We start from the raw sequence: 20671 nt of genomic DNA, 5'->3' as shown, positions 1-20671 counted from the left end.
ATATACAGTAAGTGGCGGCTATGACCGTGTGCCGCCACTGACTGACAGCCAGCTCGGCAGTGCATCAGTACAAAGCCAACTGTGACTCTATGACTTAAATCCGAGGCTTCTTAGAGCAAGAAAATTAATTTCCTCCTAGTAGCTGGGCTTTCAGTGTGGTGGCCACACTGAAGATTACCCCATATCTGTAGGTTAATAGAGGTTTTTTTTTTACATAAGAAGTTCCCTTTAATTTCCACAGCACTTTACAGTCATCACCATTACTGTTCCCATTGGTTCTCCCAAGCTAAATTCCCTATCCCTATCTTTGTAGTATGGGAGGTAATGCACCTAATCAACTTGGAGAACATACAAACTCCTTGCAGATGGAATTTTAACCTAGGACCCATAGATTAAAGGCTGCAGTGTTAACCACTGAACCACTGTGCCATAGGCAATAAAATAAACTTAATTGTGCATGCACAGATGTACATATACAGTTCAGCATACCCTCATTGTTGGGCACACCTGGGAACACCTGCCAGCATCTAGCTGTTAAAACAGCTATTTAAGTTTTCATTATAAAATTAGTATCATTAGAAAGAACGGCTAATCTGTCTTCCAAAACCTAAGAAGCTGAAAGCGGTTGGCATGTTTGACAATTATTAAGATTTACGTATCTGTGTGCTTTTAAAGATATCTAGTATAATACAGCAACCTTCAGTGTTGTGCATCAGCAATAGTCAACATCTGTGCCTTCTATACTCGAGGTTCCAATAACTAACAGTCACCTTGGGTATCATCTCGTACTGTGTGTTTGTGCCTCTCAGACCAAAACGATACATAAACAATCTCTTGTCTCTTCGCACACAGCATTCAATTATGATTGCTCTATTACCAACATAGTAAAAAGCATCAGAAAATAGAACAGAACTATTCTTTACAGCAAATATTTGGCATAGTTTTTTTTCAAATGTTTGGACATAGAGTAAAATAATTCTGTAATTAGCATCTTGAGGTGCCTTAATGGTCAGAGGAGGTGTTTGTTTAGCTACGTACATTGTAGCCTAACTCTGGTTTTTCATGTATATTTAGCTTTTAGTTTATAAAGATTTCTCCACAATTTTCAGGAATTATAATTATTTTGACATTTTTTACACTGTGTACAGATCATCATTAACACAGTCTTAATTCTACAAAGTTAATTAATGGTTTTAAGAATACCATATATGTATATTTTTTATTTTATGATATTTATTCAAAAAGGTTTAAGCTACACAATGTATTTTTGTGATTTTATTTTATAAGTTATTACTGCCATGATTTCCTAGTTTTGCATGTTCTCTATATAGTTACAAGCACATATTTCTGAAAGGGAATCCCTATCTGAAATTATCACATCCAATCCCAAGGGAATTAGTGTAAATTGTGCTAAGGAGAATGCCTTGCATATAGTCAATAACAGCCTGCTGCTCAGACTGTTAACCCCTTTACTCCCCAAGGCTGTTTGCATGTTAATGACCAGGCCAATTTTTACAATTCTGACCAGTGTAAATTCATAACGTAATAACTCTGGAACGCTTCAATGGATCCCAATGATTCTGAGACTGTTTTTTTCATGACATATTGTACTCCATGATAGTGGTAACATTTATTGAATATGACTGGTGTTTATTTGTGAAAAAAATGGAAATTTGGCGAAAATGTGGAAAATTTCGCAATTTTCAAACTTTGAATTTTCATTACCTTAAAGCTGCGTGCCCACTGTGCATTTTTCAAGCATTTTTGCTGCAGAATTTCCGCAGTGAAAACGCTTAAAAAATGCTTGGTAATACATGCCCCATGGTCCCCAATGATAATCTGCATGTTCTGTGCACATGCTGCTGAAATTTCCACTGCGGATTATCATTGCGGAAAAATCCGCAGCATGTCCATTAATTTTGCGGTTACGCAGCGTAATTGCCGCCATTAACTTGCATTGAATCGCTTAATAATTGACTACATGTGCACATACGGATATTAAGCGATTCAATGTGCGGATGATACCCGGGTCTGGAGAAGAGGAGACTCTCCTCCAGACCCTGGTATAATAGTACCTCTTAAAAAAAAAGAATTCACCTTCTGATGTCCCCTGGTCTCCTCTGTGGTGCGTCCTGGCTCCCCGGTGGCTCGCGATGATGTAAAAGGACATTCCATTATGTCATTTAGTCATGAGACAGGTCCCGCAACCGCTGACGTTGGCAGTCACGTGACCTGTCACATGACTAAATGACGTTATGGAAGGTCCTTTTACAATCCGCGAGCCATACGAGAGACCAGACGCACCGGAGAGAAGACCGGGGGCCATCAGAAGGTGAGTATAATGTGTTTTTTTTTATTTTTTACCATTTTTATTCTTTTTTTAACTATTAACTTGGTCACACTATGTAAATCCATGCCGGTTGCATGGATTTATATAGTGTGACCAAGTTGTCAAGCACTTTTCCAAGTGATGCTAAAATCGGTTTGAAAAGTGCTTGATAACCTGCATGCAGAAATGCATGCAAAAACGCTTGACAAACACTTCTACCTGACAGGAAAAGCGCATGTAAAATCCAAATGCGTTTTTCCTGCCAGGGATATCCAGAAAAAATCAGCAGCATTTCTGCATTGTGGGCACTAAATCAGAGCGAAATGTCACACAAAATAGTTAATAAATCAATTTCCCATATGCCTACTTTACATCAGCACAATTTTAGAAACCATTTTTTTTTCTTAGGAAGTTATAATGGTTATAAGTTGACCATTGATTTCTCATTTTTCCAACAAAATTTACAAAACCATTTTTTTAGGGACAAACATCACATTTGGAGTGACGTTGAGGGGCCTTTATAACAGAAAGTACCCAAAAGTGACACCATTCTAAAATCTGCACCCCTCATGGTGCTCAAAACCACATTCAAGAAGTTTATTAACCCTTCAGGTGAACAGAACTTTTGGAATGTGGGAGAAAACAATGAACATTTAACTTTTTTTCACAAAAATTTTACTTTAGACCCAAATTATTTAATTTTTGCAAGGGTAACAGGAAAAAATGAAACCCAAAATTTGTAATCCAATTTCTCCTGAGCACGCTGATACTCCACATGTGAGAGGAAACCACTGTTTGGGCGCACAGCAGGGCTCGAAATGGAAGGAGCGCCATTTGACTTTTTGAATGTAAAATGTGCTTAAATAATTAGTAGAAGCCATGTCGCATTTGGAGAGTCCCTGATGTGCCTAAACAGTGGAAACCCCATACAAATGTCACCGCTTTGGAAGCTAGACCCCTCAGAGAACTTATCTAGATGTGTGGTGAGAACCTTGAAGGGTAACAGGAAAAATTGCACCAAACCATTTGTTTTGCAATTTCTCCTGAGTAAGCCGAAACCCCATATGTGGGGGAAAACCAATGTTTGGGCACACGGCAGGGTTCAGAAGATAAGGAGCGCTATTTGACTTTTTTAATGTAAAATTTGCTTGAATAATTAGCGGACACCATGATGCATTTGGGGATCCCCTGATGTGCCTAAACAGTGGAAACCGCCCCACAAGTGACACCATTTTGGAATTAAACCCCTCAAGGAACTTATCTAGATGTGTGGTGAGCACCTTGAACCCCCAAGGGCTTTACAGAAGTTTAAAAGGTGGAGCTGTGAAAATAACAAAAATCCCATTTTTCCCACAAAAATGTTTTAGCCCCAAATTTTTTATTTTCAAAGGGGTAACAGGAGAAAATTGATCCCAAAATTTGGTGTGCAATTTCTCCTGAGCACACAGATACCCCAGATGTGGGGAAAAACTATTGTTTAGGCACAAGGCAGGGCTCAGAAAGGATGGAGTGACATTTTGGAATGCAGACTTTGCTGAAATGGTCTGCGGGTGTCATATCATGTTTGGAGAGCCCCTGATGTGTCTAAACAGTAGAACCCCCCCCAGAAGTGACCCCATTTCGGAAACTATACCCCTCAAGGAATGTACACTGCTCAAAAAAATAAAGGGAACACTTAAACAACAGAATATAACTCCAAGTAAATCAAACTTCTGTGAAATCAAACTGTCCACTTAGGAAGCAACACTGATTGGCAATCAATTTCACATGCTGTTGTGCAAATGGAATAGACAATAGATGGAAATTATTGGCAATTATCAAGACACCTTCAATAAAGGAGTGGTTCTGCAGGTGGGGACCACAGACTACATCTCAGTACCAATGCTTTCTGGCTGATGTTTCGGTCACTTTTGAATTTTGGTTGTGCTTTCACACTCGTGGTAGCATGAGACTGACTCTACAACCCACAGAAGTTGCTCAGGTAGTGCAGCTCATCCAGGATGGCATATCAATGTGAGCTGTGGCAAGAAGGTTTGCTGTGTCTGTCAGCTTAGTGTCCAGAGGCTGGAGGCACTACCAGGAGACAGGCCAGTACACCAGGAGACGTGGAGGGGGTCATAGGAGGGCAACAACCCAGCAAGAGGACCGCTACCTCCGCCTTTGTGCAAGGAGGAACAGAAAGGAGCACTGCCAGAGCCCTGCAAAATGACCTCCAGCAGGCCACAAATGTGCATGTGTCTGCACAAACAATTAGAAACCGACTCCATGAGGGTCGTATGAGGGCCCGACGTCCACAAATGGGGTTTGTGTTCACAGCCCAACACCGTGCAGGACGCTTGGCATTTGCCACAGAACACCAGGATTGGCAAAGTCACAACTGGCGCCCTGTGATCTTCACAGATGAAAGCAGGTTCACACTGAGCACATGTGACTTTTAATGCCCCATGCAGTATGTCACCCCCCTATTAATGCCCCATGCAGGATGTCACCCCCCCTTATAATGCTCCATGCAGGATGTCACTTGTCCCCCCCCCCATATAATGTCCCATGCCTCCATACATTAAAAAAAAAAATCAAATACTTACCTCACTTCTCACCTGCTGCCGCTTCTCTGGACCCCTCACCCGCGCCAGCATCTTCCCGCTTTGCGCTGTGACAACTCAGGAGAGAGCACAGTGGAAAGACGTATCCACACCCTCTGACCTGAGACCTCACAGTCAGAGGACGTGTAAGAAACCGGAACTGCTGCGGAGGCACGAGGAGAGGTAAGTATTGTGCTGGCTGCCGGGTCTCTGAGCAAGCGGGGGAGGAGCGGGCACTGACACCACTCTCCTCCACTCATGGGTCCCTTAGCTCGGCGGAGTGCCCGATGGCGAGTGGGCTCCCCCACCTGCTGAGGGCCCCGGAACTAGCCCGGTTGCGCCTTGGTGCTGACGCCGGCCCTGGAAAGTTACATCAGCCATGTCACAGACTGTGACCTGTCTGTCATTTGGTTGGCTCTTTTACAGAAAAATTATAGCTTTATATTAGTCATGACAGCAAGTTGTACAATGTTCTTGGCCACACAATTTATCTGAGAAAATGTCCCTACGTAGCTCTAGCCAAAATCATTTTTGCCACAATTTTTCTGTGGGTGCATTGTGGTATGAGAAAATATATTGCAGATGGAAAGTTATCTAAATTAAACACTATAAAACTATTCAACTACATGAAGTTTATGTTCATAGTGCAGAGCTCACGTGTTTTCTTCCTTTTGCGTTAGGCCTCATTCAGATGTAAGTGAATTTTCTTTTGTGCAAAAAATAGTACGAGTTTCATTATTATTATTGGTCAGAGTTTATTGGTCAGAGTTTATTGGTTTATTGGTCAGAGTTTCATCAATGTTTGGTTAGTGTTTCAGTTTTTACCATCAGTGTTTGGTCAGAGTTTCATCAGGTTTTGTCTCAGATTAGAAAAAAAACTGATGGAGGTTAATCAAGCTTCTCATATGAAACAGTCCATGAAAAATGGATGACATTTCAGTGTTTTCCGATTTTTTCCATAGACCAATAGGCTTGCATTGGCAAGTTTGGTCCGAGACTTGGATCAAAATCGTACACATCTCCATGATTTTGTGTGGACCCCTCGGTCTGCAAAAATACAAGGACTTGTAAACAACTCCATAGACTATAATAGGTACAAGTTCTGTCCGTAAAAAACACAGACAGAATTTGTCCTAAGATATTGAATATGTGGGGTTCTCCATTAATTTCTATGCTAAATGCAGATGTATATATTAGCCATTCTGTCTATGTTAGGTTTGGTACCTAATGTTTTTCTTGTCCTTGTATGGCATTATAACATATAAAACCCATAAAACTGCTGTCATTCATGATATAATTGGTTTGTTCCCCTCATTGCATCAAAATACTTCCTATTGGCTCAGTCACTATCTATTGGACTGGGGCTCATTTTGCATAAAATGTATCAGCTTTGTATGGTGTCTGCTGTATATAAACTGGTGGTGCAAAATCAGAGCATGATTGACATCTCTGACAACATCTCCAAAAAGAGTCTCTATGAAACATCAGCATGTTTTTGAGAGCTCTTGGACAGTGAGAGGAAATAGAATGACATTCCTGAAAAGAGGAAGAAACCTGAAGAACTGAATATAAACAATACTCCAGAGAAAAAGAAGCAGTAAAATGCAACCTTTTGGTTAATGTATTTTATTAAATATATTGCTTTTTGCACAACTCGTCTACCAATGTTTTGACAGATAATGCAACATGCGGAGAAGAGCATGTCAATAGATGATTGATGTACTCTTTCCGCAATCTCCAAAAGACATTTAGGTGTATTAATTTTTAAGTGTTAGATTCTAACGGTTAGAAAATAAAGGGATGAATGCTGAGGTAGTTATAATCTCTTAAAGATTAGATGCGTGTAATATTTTGTGTAGGATATTGACTTTTCAACTGATATTATAAGCTAAAGCCAGATTTCACAGTGCTTGCCTCTAGTACCTTATACTGGACATGCTTTAACAGAAGAGTGACTGCTAAATTCATGTAAGCTTCTGAATGAAGTTTGCAATATGTATCTCCAGCACTGTGAAATGAGCTTCACATCGAGCCTTTCAGCCCATTCCTCTTATCAAGTATCTCTTACCTTCACAGATTTTAGTTTAAGATAAGTTTTTAATAGAAAAAATATATAAAATGTATTACAGTATGAAGCTATAAAATGGGACAAACAGATCTGTGAAAATCTGATTCACATCAATGTTAATATTTCTACACTCACTCATCGTTCTTAATATATTTAATATCCTTTTCAGGTTATAGAGCAATGACACTGCACTGTATGGTACTGATTTGTCCAGTGCTGTTTATTACACTTGTTCATTGAAACACAATTCCTAACTTTGAAAAAAACAGTCTTGAAGATATTGAATTGTTTGAGATTAAAATAGTTTAAAGTTCGCCTAAGGTATTAACATCTTCGTGCTGTCATAGAGGTTGGTAGCTTCGGTGATGTAAGCCCGGGAAAGCGGACTCCAACACGTATAGTGCTGAGAGATTTAATAAGGGCATATCAGGGCCAGGTTTTATGAGCAGTCAAAGAGATGGTTTGGACTGACTGCTCACATATCCCCATGCCAGGGGCATGGTATGGCAGACAGAATGGAGACCAGTTTTCCCATTCAGTTTCTGAGTCTGGAGATGTGTAGATCTTCAGTGTGTTGGTCTTTGCTAAGGACTTAAGAACTGGACACTAATCCAAGTTTGCAAACCCACAATACTGTATGGACTGTTTACTTTGTTTCACTCTGTGTCGGAAAAGGCTGTCTTTTTGTTTGCTTATGCTGAGCAGTTTATGAAGTTTGTAATAAACCTGCCTGGACATTTTGATGAAACTGCTTCCTGTGCCTACCTCAATCGCAGCTGACTGAGTAGAAACCCTACTGTGGATATAGCTTTTGATTGCTTTAGATTTCTATTTTTTGGGGTTCAAGATAACTGAAATACACAGTTATTACTTGCAGACAATCATGTATAGGCCATAGCAAAACCTTACAATATACCCCTGCAATCTGGAATTTACATTAAATATTCAATAACTAATGACATATTTGTAAACTGTTGTAATGAAGAAATTTGAGATTTCAGTCAGTTATACGAGGTTTTCCTAACCTTTTTCTCTGAGACCTTAGCAGACAGAACTTATTAACAACTAGAGCTAATCATTAGTTTAAATCCATAACAAAATTAAAACAGTAAAGTTTCTCAATTCATTGTGTGTTAAGGCATAAAAGGAGTCAAGGATGTTGCCAAGCTGCACCAGGAGATCCAATTGAATGGCTTGAGAAACTAATATGACTATTTTCATCTCTGTCTTCTTGTTTCAAAGGATTGATCAAAGTTCAAAATACTATACTAATCTATTTATCTTTCTATCTAATCTATCATGGATTTCACAGCTTTGAAAATTTGCATTTGCTTAAAATAAAGCGTTATTTTTCACAATATTGTTTAGGATTAGGTGCTTGGAACTTTGATGTGTTGAGTGAAGGTTGGTTTGATGAGCATATATCTCATTCAACACCAATTTGATGGGAATAGAACCATTCAACATTCCTCTTCAGAGGTAATAATAAGTCAAGATGAAAGTCAAAGTAATGCATTTGAAAATGTATATTGAGGATTTCCTTCCTAGAAATAATGTATAATGCTCTCTGTAATGCAGATTTTACTGTCTCTTTTATCATATAGTTTTAGAAATGAATTAAAATAATTATTTTGTCTTTCAGGACCTTGGACTAATACAAGAAACAGCAGCATAGACAATGGAGAAGTTGAAATTGGCCGCCGGATCACTCAAGAAGTACCTGCAGGGGTTTTTTGGAGATCACATATCCATGTTACCCAGCCACAGTTCTTAAAATTTAATATATCATTAGGAAAAGATGCTTTATTTGGTGTCTACATAAGAAGAGGTTTGCCTCCATCACATGCTCAGGTATGAGAGATAAAATATATCATATTAGGCTCTGTTCTCTTCTATGTTAATAGCTCTGTTCCAAGCCTCAGTTGAGGATTCCATAAAAAATGACAGACAAAATAACCCACCGTGCTCCACTATTTTGTCTGTATATGGAAAGATACCATGATGGAAAACCAGATGGACTCTATTAAAATTAGTCAGGTGCACTGAGTGCTGTGCAAGTCCATCATGAAATGGATCTGGCACTACTGTCATTTTGCTTGATGGAGCCAAGTAAGAATTAGTATCATTAATATAATGGTGGCTAACTTTTAACAAGATATGCTAAATCTATCACACAGTACACCACTGTAATATCTACAAACTTATTGGACTAAGTATGTGCTGTCTAACTATTACGGTGTACTTTCATAATTTTTGCGGAATTTTAGTTGAGGAATCCACACAAAAAAATCCACAGCAAAGTACAGTGTAATGTAGAGTAGAGATTTTAACTGATCTAATTTCCAGTCTTTGTGTTGTTCGGATCATGTGTGGTTTGGCTTGATTTCCCCTTGTTTGTGTTAATCAGTTATGGCTTCTTTGCAACAATTCAAACATAAAGGTTTTCTTCTCGCAGTCTCCTCTAGACAGTTGATGTTGAGTTGGGTCTGCTACTTGATGTTTGTACATATTTTATGAGGACAGTTATCTGAGATCCTGTCAATTTGCAGTTTCTGAAGGTGGTAACTGTTAAAATGATCCTGTGCAACAGAGGTAATTCTTGGTCTTCCTTTATTGGGGCAGCCCTAATGAAAGCCAGTTTTTTAATCGCAATTTATGATTTTCATGACTGCACTTGAAGATCTCTTCAAGGTCGTAGCGATTTTCTAGGTTAACTGACCTTCATGTTTTAAACTAACGATCGACTATCGTTTCTCTTTACTAAGTTGAGTAGTTCTTGCCATATTCTGGCTTAGAACAGCTGTGGTTTCGGGTAATGCACTGCACAGAATTGTGTACCAACACTGCCGCTGCAAAACACATCTGATGGTCATCGCAAACACTTTTTGAAGGTCAGTGACAGTGATTCTACAAATGATTTATTGATTCAGCCCCCATATAACGCTCCATACGGAATACTGGCCCCCATATAATGCTCCATACAGGATACTGGCCCCCATGTAATGCTCCATACAGGATACTGGCCCCCATATAACGCTCCATGCAGATTACTTGCCCCCATATAACGCTACATACAGGATACTGGTCCCCATATAGCGCTCCATACAGGATACTGTCCCCCATATAACGCTCCATACAGAATACTGGCTCCCATATAACGCTCCATACAGGATACTGGCCCCCATATAATGCTCCATACAGAATACTGGCCCCCATATAACGCTCCATACAGGATACTGGCCCCCATATAATGCTCCATACAGAATACTGGCCCCCATATAACGCTCCATACAGGATACTGGCCCCCATATAATGCTCCATACAGAATACTGGCCCTCATAAAATGCTCCATACAGAATACTGGCCCCCATATAACGCTCCATATGGAATACTGGCCCCCATATAACACTCCATACAGGATACTGGCCCCCATATAACGCTCCATACGGAATACTGGCCCCCATATAACACTCCATACAGAATAGTGGCCCCCATATAATGCTCCATGCAGGATACTGGCCCCCATATAACGCTCCATGCAGGATATTGGCCCCCATATAATGCTCCATACAGAATGCTGGCCCCCCTATACCGCTCCATGCAGGCTGTTCCCCCCACATAATGCCCCACGCAGGCTGTTCCCCCCACATAATGCCCCACGCAGGCTGTTCCCCCCACATAATGCCTCACGCAGGCTGTTTCCCCCCATATAGGATGTCACCCCCCTTATAATGCCCCATTAAAGATGACACACACCCCCCCTTCCTTATAATGCCCCATGCAGGATATCACACACACCCCCTCCCTTATAATGCCCCATGCAGGATGTTACCCCCCGCCCTTATAATGCCCCATGCAGGATGTCACACACCCCCACCTCACCCCCCTCCCTTATACTGCCACAGGCCTCCATACAATAAAAGAAAAATGAAATACCTCACTACTCACCTGCTGCCACTGCTCCGGACTCCAGCGTCGCCGGCCTCATCCCGCTCTGCGCTGTGAATGCTCAGGAGAGAGCACGGTGTAAAGACGTCACCACGCCCTCTGACCTGAGATGTCACAGTGCAGCAGCCGCGGAGGATGCAGGAGCTGCTGCGGAGGCACGGGGAGGGGTAAGTATTGTGCCGGGTGCTGGGGCCCTGAGCAAGCGGGAGGGAGCGGGCGCTGACACCGCTCTCCTCCGCTCATGGGTCCCATAGTGCCCGACAGTGAGGGCCCCCCCCCGCCTGTTCAGGGCCCCGGCATTTGCCCGGGTGCACCGGGTGCTGACGCCGATCCTGCGGGGGCCCCATGAGGAGACGCACAAGAGGGTGCCCCAACGGGGCTCTGAGGGGGCCCCGACCGGCCGGGCACCATACTGGAGTCAAGACAGTCATGCCCTGATGGCGGCCCTGCTGGAGGCTGGAGGGGCCCCCACTCCCTCGGGGCCCCCGTTCAATGAACGGGCTACACGGGCGGTAGGTCTGCCCCTGCATCTCTTACAACTACTCACAAAGCACACAACCCTGTCATGGCCGAATAACCACTTCGCACACAACATGCTGGAGAGAAACTTCTGTGTTTCACATCACGGAAGATAACAATCTTCGTGATTCATATCTCCTCTTACATACATTGCCAGTGACCCTTTTACAATATATATATTTAAAATACAGTAAATACACACATGCATATATACATAGATATATTTTTATGTCTGTGTATATTATCTAAAGGATTTTAGGTCGCAATGTAGAGCACAGTATTAGAAAGCTGGGTCTGTGTCCTAGATAATGGGTCTTCAGCAGGACAATGACCTCAAACATACTTCAAAAAGCACACAGAAATGGATGGAAACAAAGCACTGGAGAGTTCTGAAGTGGCCAGCAATAAGTCCAGATCTAAATTCAATTAAACACCTATGGAGAGATCTAGGGACCTAACTCTAAAAGAGGCATTCAATAAAGTAACGGTCATAAATGGCATAGCACAGGAGATGGAGACCTGTTTTCGGAGTTACCAAGACGTAGGCAGGTTGATGACCAGGAATCCTGACGGAACCACATGTGCAGGTGAACCAAAAGTCATATAGAATCCCCGACGTTCGTCGCAAGGTGATTTTGAAGGCTAAAAATTACGCGTATCCGATAACCTGCGAGAAACTCATATTGAAGCTATGGTCCGCCAGATACATCACCTGCCTGGACCTAACAAAAGGTTACTGGCAAATCCTCCTCTCTCAAAGTGCCAAGAAGAAGACGACCTCTTTTACACCTGATTGTTGCTTCCAGTATACCAGAAGTCCACTTGGTCTGCAAAGAGACCCAGCTACCTTTTGGAGGGCCATAGACCCGGTCATTGCCCCTCACAAAAAAGAATGCTACAACTTACCTTGATGATATTGTGATATTCAGTCCGGATTGGAAAAGTCATCTGCAGAAGGTCCAGGCCATGCTGGATGCGCTGAGGAAAGGGGGGTTTACCATAAACCCAAAGAAGTGTGCCATCGAAAAAAAGGAGGGAAAATACCTGGGCTAGATCGTTGGAAGAAGCAAAATAAAGCTGCATGTAAATAAGGTGGAGGCTGTCCAAAGTTGGCTGAAACTGCCCTCCAAGGAACAGCTTCAGGTATTTCTGGGAATGGTGGGATACTTTCAGCAGTGTATCCCGAATTTCGCCATGATAGCCACACCCCTGACCGACCTTAAGGGCACAATGACATCAATGGCCAAATGGTCTCTTGAAGCAGAGATGACGTTCCAAGAGTTGAAACTCAGCGCTACTGGACTTCATCTTTAATGTGAACACAGGCCTGGGAAGCTGCATAGTGATGCAGATGCCAGTTCCCTGTTTGGTGACTGAAGGTGCCAAAACCTACGGCTTTGGGCAGAAGTAAGGAATATGTGACAAAGTCACTGGCAAAGTACTGAATGGCAGATATGTAGCACTGAGATTCATAGCTGCAGCAATTATACATAGGAAAAAGGTTCCAGCACATGAGTGGGTTAATCGGCCATCTTTAGTGCTAAGATGATTGAACAACTGGAAAGAGGGAGGAGGTCAGAGGATAAAATTCACAGCCTTTCAGAGCATATGGTGTGGGGGTGGGCCTGGAGGTGAAAGCTCTGAGCTGTTTTGTCATGTGAAGGAAAGACAAACCTGGGATTGTTTGTTCCTGAAGCGGGTGGTTACCCATAGCAACAAGGACTGTGCCATACGTTATCGGTATGTTTATGTTTTTCCTGTTAGGCCAGGAAGGCCGTGTTTGTTTTTGCTAACATTGCTGGAGTTTATGCAGTGCTCTTAATAAACTCAGCAGAAGATTTAAAGAGACAGTGTTCCTGTATACCTCTATGTGCAACCAGGTGAACCGATCTACCACAATATACAGGGTTGTCCAAAAGTAGGTGGACAGAAAGCGTAATAAGGTTATGAAGGGGGAGATTTATCAAACATGGTGTAAAGTGAAACTGGCTCAGTTGCCCTTAGCAACCAATCAGATTCCACTTTTCATTCCTCATTCCTTTGGGAAATGAAAGGTGGAATCTGATTGGTTGCTAAGGGCAACTGAGCCAGTTTCACAGATCTAGTTTTCACAGATAGATCTCCCCCAAATCTGTTTTCTTTTCAGATAATTCCGATAACACATAATGGCAAATAATTTAATTACAGATCAAAGAAAATGGATTTTAGCAGAGTATTGGAAATCTCAAAATGCTGAAACCGTTAGAGCTAATTGGGTTGAAACATTTGGCACTCAAGCCCCAAAGAGACAAACCATTTACCGCATTCATGACAAATTCAATGCCACTGGCTCAATCCTTAATGCTTCAAAAACTGGTCGGCCCAAAACAGTCTATTCAGAAGATAATAAACAACTTGTTGCTGAAACATTTGTTCAGAGTCCAAAAAAGTCCACCAGAAGAGCCTCTTTGGAATTGGGAATTTCACGAGCTTCTATCATGCGAATCCTGCAATCTATTGGGTGGAAAGCTTATCGTCCACGTCTAATTCATGGTTTATTGGAGAATGATCCAGACAGGCGGCTGCAATTTAGTGAGCTTATGCTTAACGTAACTGAAGAAAATGCAGTAATTTTAGATAACATTATGTGGAGTGGTGAAGCTTCTTTCAAATTATCCAACAATATTAACAGACATAATTGTATTTACTGGTATAATGAGAACATGCATTTAACATTAGAGCAACAACTAAATGAGCCTGGTGTCAATGTTTGGGGTGGTATTTCAAGTTTTGGTGTTTTAGGACCAATATTTTTTGATGGAACAGTCACAGGAGATAAGTATCTTGAAATTCTAATGAATCAAGTTGTTCCCCAGTTACAGCAACAGCCTAATTCAAATAACCTTTATTTCCAACAAGATGGGGCCCCTCCACATTATTCAAAAGTAGACCGCGAGTATCCTGATGAAACATTTCCTAATAAATGGATTGGCTGAAGAGGCCCACTTGATTGGCCAGCACGTTCACCAGACTTGACCCCAATGGATTTTTTCTTTTGGGGAGTACTCAAGGACAAAGTTTATAGTCGAAAACCAAAAAGTGTCAGTGATTTAAAAAATTACATAAGAGATGCATTTCAAGAAATTAATACCCAAAGAGACTTGTGGCGAAGCGTAAGAGGCAGACTTCAAAGCTGTGCAAATTGTAATGGAAAACAGTTTGAGCACCTGCGTTGATAAAATTTAAGGGCTTTTGTATTATTGTTCAGAATAAAATTTAATTGTCAATGTTATGCTTATGTTAGTAAATATAATTTCATATATAAATCAAAATAAATGTTATTATTTTCTGTCCACCTACTTTTGGACCACCCTGTATATATATGGATTTCTCTTCTTTTCTGAAACATCGAATTTACTATATTTTTTTGCTTCCGATCTATTGTGATTGACAAAAGTAAGCATTTTGAATACTTACTGCCTGCTAATACAAGGGAGATCCATCGCAGCAGGATGAAGTGACAAGAACGGCTTCCTGTGGCCTGTGTGTACTCTAATTACATCTAATTTGCTGATCACTAAAGCTTTCACACAAAAGACTGCACTGTGTCTTTTTATATCAATAGGAAACACCTTCAGATCTCTCAGGAGGACCTTCTCACCTCCTTCACTGTCTGAGCTAATCTCTGGAATCATCTGGAATGTTCTATTATTTCCATTCTTATCAGCTGACAATTTTAGCTTTATGTGCTTAAGTAACTGACACTGTTGCTGTGAAAAAAGATATTTTGCTACAATCCAGATGCTTTACCAGCTGAGGCAGTAGGCTACCAGTCCCCTGCACAGTCCCTAAGGTGATGCCTGCTCACTTAACTGCTAGAATGTTGTCCTCATATCCATATAACAGGCTAAATGCTAAGCTGCAGAACAGTGATGAGCTACTCAATCTGTATCAACAAATAGTGACTTCTGAAATACCGCAGCATGTAGCTTGTCAGGATACTATGACATCTACGGCTTCAATGTTTTACTAATCATTTATACTTTCTGTTGTGTAAGTTTTATTTTTATAAAAATATTAGCTTTTATCTTTGGGTATATTTTTTTGACAAGAGACTTTTTTTTAATTGTATTTTGCCTAGAAGAAAGTCTCATTAAATATTTTTTCATCCCCACCTGCTTCTGCTAATATCCAGTTTTTAATTATTTTTTTGCCCACCCTAATTTCTCTCAAGGTAACACATGTGTAATGTTATTCTGAGCTTGTTTGTTTCATTTATTGCATGAAACACTTGAATAAAACACATGGCTATATAATTAATTGGTGTAGAACAGTAGTCGGACCAAGAGTTCTACTTAGAGCAAAAGTTAATTTAATTCCCGATCCTGACAGCTTCTACACTCAATATGCAGCCATATCCCCTCACTTTACCCACATATTGTGGCCTAGCTATTATTTTCTCACCAAAATATCTCCTATCTCCTTCACCACTTTATCCCATCTTAGATCACCCAATCTTTTTACTGGAAAGAGATATTTGTCCCAAAACAAATAAGACACAAACCCTATACTCCTTAGTAGACAGGACCTTGAAGACATTTAAATGCTGCTGAAGAACCATGCCTCTTACCATTACACTTTTCCCAACTTTGTGATTTCTTCTTATCATTACCCCATCATCGAATATATATCTGCCTCACTGTTTGTGAAAGCTTGTGCTATATGAATGGATTTCTTTGACGTGATCTTTCGCTTTTCTTTAACTTGCTTATCGGCCCATCCTAGGATTGTCATCAGACACATCTAATTAACCTGGAAAAGACCAGTCCTCAAAATTCAGTGGAATTAATTTTTTCGTCAAGTTGGTATAGCGTCTCCTCCAATCTGCATAGATTCTTTGCATCTGCCTCCCCTCATAGTTGGCACTACAGATTATACAGGGTTACTATTTTGTATGTTTAGTTAAGAATATCAGAAACAGATTATACAGGAGTACTATTTTATTTGTTTATTTAAGAATATCAGAAACAGGTTGAATTTTGGAAATTTGTCTGAAGTGTCTTCTACAAAATTCATGGACTAGCCAATTCCTATGACAGAGATCCTCTTGCTGCTCCTTTTATGGAACATCCCTCTATCTTCCTTTAAGCAATCGTTCATCCATCACTTGATTAAAGTACCTGGATCTTGCATTTCAGCCCTTCGGAAACAATTGCCTCTGATTTAAGAAAATTCAGGAGGTTAAATGTTAGGATTATAATACAATCATTTCAGAGGGGAGGTCATGACAAATTTCTTCACCTATGTGTCCACTGACTGAAAGCTGACAAGTTTCTAAAATATTTCATGATCTAAGGATGCCACTAGTTTTTCTCTATTAGTAGCTATCTGTTTTTGCAGTTTTGCATGAAAAGGAGGCTTCACACAATTCTATTAACCTGAAGATACATGGCATGAAACCGTATTTACATAGCAACCAATTAAATGGCAATAATTTAGGCTGTTATAAAGCCAACAATGATATCTATTGTTACGGGTCCGGATGGTGGAACCACTGTGCCGTGGTTCAAGGAGGGACAAGAGGGGTGTAACTAACTGCCCACCCGGACCGACTCTGGCTACATGGCAGCTTAGTCGACTCCGTGAACCAAGGAGGAACCGGGAGGGTGGACCAGGTGCCACTCTGTACCGACCTCGTGTGAGAGCCGGCGACTCCCATGGACAGCCGAAGCTGATAGACACGGTGGTGGATTGGCAGCACAGGAAGCCAGACAGGTGGTAATAGCTGGCAGTCTGGCAGGCGGGCTCGGCTGGTAGTCAGACAGGCAGGCACGGCTGGTGGGCACGGCTGATAGACAGGCTGGCGGACAGCATGGGGACCTGAGAACTGGAGAGGCAGTTTAATGAAAGCAAACAACACCATTGCACAGGCACCTCCATTTTGGAGGAGGTGCCTTAAATATCAGCTATCCTCTGGCCATTGGCCAGGGATGTATTAGGTCGGCGTGTTGCCCTTTTAAGAAGCAGGGAGCGCACGCGCATCCTCAGCACAGTGCCCGGGGATCTGCACGCAGTGCGCGCACCCCGGGTACACACAGCCAAAGGAGCGGAGGATGCCAGACCCGGGCCGTGGCGGTAAGGGGAGCGGCATCTCTGCCGGGCAGGAGGCAGAGACGCCGGTGCTACAGTACCCCCCCTTTACGCCCCCTCTTCTTCAAGCCTGCAAGAAATTTTTCCAGAAGAAGAGGAGCCTTAATGTTCTCCCTGGGCTCCCATGACCTCTCCTCAGGACCAAACCTCTTCCAATCCACAAGAAAAAAGGATTTTCCTCTTACCCTGTTGGTAGCCAAAATGTTCTCTACCTCAAAAATGTCCTCAGTGCTGACTGGAGCTGGAGCGGTACCCAGATTGTCAGAGAAAGGATTGAGGACAACAGGCTTGGGGAGAGATACATGGAAGGAATTGGGGATCAGTTTCGAGGCAGGAAGTTTCAACTTGTACGACATTGGATTAATTTGGCTCAGAATCTCGAACGGACCAATCAACTGCGGACCCAACTTGTAAGAAGGCATCTTGAGACGAACATACTTGGCAGAAAGCCAGTGTTGTCCCCTGGACGGAATAGAGGTGAGTCCAGACGTCTCTTATCAGCATGTCTCTTCAACCACTCAGAGGAGTGTAGCAATGCCGTCTTAGTGTCCTCTCAAATCACTGAAAAATCTCAGGGACTCCGCAGCAGGATTGTCAACAGAAGCAGAAACAGGAAACAGAATATTGGGATGCTGACCATACACCACAAAGAATAGAGATTTGGCTGAGGATTCACTCACATGGTTATTGTAGGAAAATTCGGCCCAAGCAGGAGCTCCACCCAGTCGCTATGATGAGCATTGAAGAAATGCCAAAGGAAACTAGTGAGGATCTGATTGATATACTCAACCTGACCATTGGTCTGAGGATGATAGACCAAAGAGAAGTCCAAAGTGACATTCACCAGCATACATGTGGCTCTCCAGAAGCGTGAAGTAACTGAACCCCTCTGAGACAATATGGAGACGTAGGCCGTGGAGATGGAAGATGTGAAGAATGAAGTATTTGTCTAGCACTGGCGCAGAAGGAAGATTAAGCAAGGGAATGAAGTGAGTCATCTTGGAGAAGCGGTCTGCGACCACCTAAATGACAGTACAACCAGCCGATACAGGAAGATCCGTGATGAAATCCATCGCGATATGTTGCCACGGAGTAGAAGGCACGGGAAGAGGAAGAAGATGTCTAGGCGTCTTGTTACGGGCACAGGAAGAGCAAGCTGAGACAAAATCCGCAACGTCCTTTTGCAGAGTCGGCCACCAATAATGTCTGGAAATTAACAGAAAAGTCTTCCTCTGACCAGCATGTCCAGCAAATTTGGACAAATGACCCCAGAGTAAGACTCTCCTCCTATCCGGAGCTGCCACAAGGGTCTTACCAGGAGGAAGATGAGACAGGTCAAGCGGGGCGACAGTCATTATTCTGGAAGGATCAATGATGTGCAGGGGCTCCTCCTCTTGATCGGAAGACAGGAATGAGCAGGAGAGTGCGTCTGCCTTAATATTCTTGTCAGCTGGATGGAAATGGAGAGTGAAGTTGAAGCGAGCAAAAAATAGGGACCATCTGGCCTGACAAGGATTGAGTCGTTGAGCGGATTGCAAGTAGGAGAGATTCTTTTGATCCATATAGATGACCACTGGGTGCAAAGCCCCCTCTAGCAAGAACCGCCATTCCTCCAATGCTAGTTTAATAGCAAGCAGTTCTCAATCACCAATTGCGCTCCGAAGGAGAGAAGAGCTTGGAAAGGAAGCCGCAGGTTACCATACGCCCGGATGAGGACTTCTGGGTGAGAATTGCTCCGGCCTCAGAGGAAGAATAGTCAACCTCCAGGAAGAACTGCTTGTTACAGTCAGGATGATGAAGCACCGGGGCAGAGGAGGAGGCCTGTATCAAGGATACAAAGGCGTTTTCCGCCTCGGGAGTCCATTCCTTGGGGTTAACCCCTTTGCGGGTCAGAGCAGAGATGGGAGCTGTCCTGGAGGAGAAATTAGAAATGAACAGGCGGTAATAATTAGCGAACCCCAGAAACCGCTGAATAGCCTTCAACCACTCCGGTCAGGGCCACTTAAGAATGGCAGACACCTTTTCGGGATCCATCCTAAGCCCGGCTCCAAGATTATGTACCCCAGGAAGGAAAGAGAAGTCTGTTAAAAGACGCATTTCTCGAATTTGGCAATTGACTATTCTTCCGGAGCCTCTGTAGCACCTGTCGAACATCTCTTCGATGCGAGGGCAGATCAAAAAAGAACACCAGGATGTCGTCCAGATACACAACCACGCACAAGTACAGAAGATCTCAGAAGATATCATTCACCAGTTCTTGAAAGACTGTCGGTGTGTTGCCGAGTCCGAAGGGCATCACGCGGTAATCGTAGTGGCCATCCCAGGTGTTGAATACCGTCTTCCACTCGTCACCCTGGCGAATCCGGATAAGATTGTATGCACCACATAGATCGAGCTTAGTAAAGACGTTGGCGCCCTTGAGGAGATCAAACAACTCGGAGATGAGAGGCAGAGGATACTTATTTTTGATAGTAATTTGATTCAGGCACCTATAGTTGATAGACGGATGAAGAGAGCCATCGAAGAAGAAGCCTGCTCCAGCCAGAGAGGTAGATTTCTGAATAAATCCCCTCGCAAGATTCTCTTCGATGTACTCGAACATGGCTCGGGTCTCGGCCACCAACAGGGAGTAAATTCGACCTCGGGGAGGAGAAGCACCAGGGATGGGGTCAATATACCAGTCATATGGCCTATGTGGTGGTAGTGGCTTAGCCTCCTTCATGTCAAAGACATCAGCATAAGACCAGTAGGGTGCCGGCAAGCCAGGCAAATTAGCAGGAGTGGACGGAGGTCGAGCAGGACAGATAGGAACCAAGCCGGTCTTGTGACAATCCGACCCCAACAGAGCACCTCTCCCAAACTCCAATTTCAACACTGGCTCATGTGTTTGAAGCCAGGGTAGACCAAGCAGTAAAGAGTGGGAAAAGCCGGACAGCACATATAAGGAGATTTTCTCAGAGTGTAGCATTCCTACTTGAAGAACCCCAGGCTCGGTGATGAACAAGATGGATTCTGAAAGAAGGTTCCCATCCTCAAAGGAGACCGCTAACGGATCCGCAAGACGTTGAATAGGGATCTGATACTACTCTACAATGG

General features: G+C 42.6%; 1 protein-coding gene across 11 annotated transcripts in view; it reads left to right on the top strand.

The window, feature by feature from the left end:
- Positions 1-20671, top strand: part of TENM2 (teneurin transmembrane protein 2) — a 2544132-nt gene that overhangs the window by 1567587 nt on the left and 955874 nt on the right. For all 11 annotated transcript variants that reach the window (XM_073651122.1, XM_073651120.1, XM_073651119.1 and 8 more), the window contains one exon: positions 8622-8830. In XM_073651122.1, coding sequence (XP_073507223.1) covers positions 8622-8830 — 209 coding nt within the window. The remainder of the gene's footprint in view (positions 1-8621; positions 8831-20671) is intronic.

This window comes from Phyllobates terribilis, unplaced genomic scaffold (genome assembly GCF_046119375.1).
Source record: "Phyllobates terribilis strain yellow unplaced genomic scaffold, ASM4611937v1 Scaffold_11__3_contigs__length_659146591, whole genome shotgun sequence".
NCBI lineage: Eukaryota > Metazoa > Chordata > Amphibia > Anura > Dendrobatidae > Phyllobates > Phyllobates terribilis.
The sequence above is the reverse complement of the archived record's forward strand: the minus strand, read 5'-3'. Positions and strand labels throughout refer to the sequence as shown.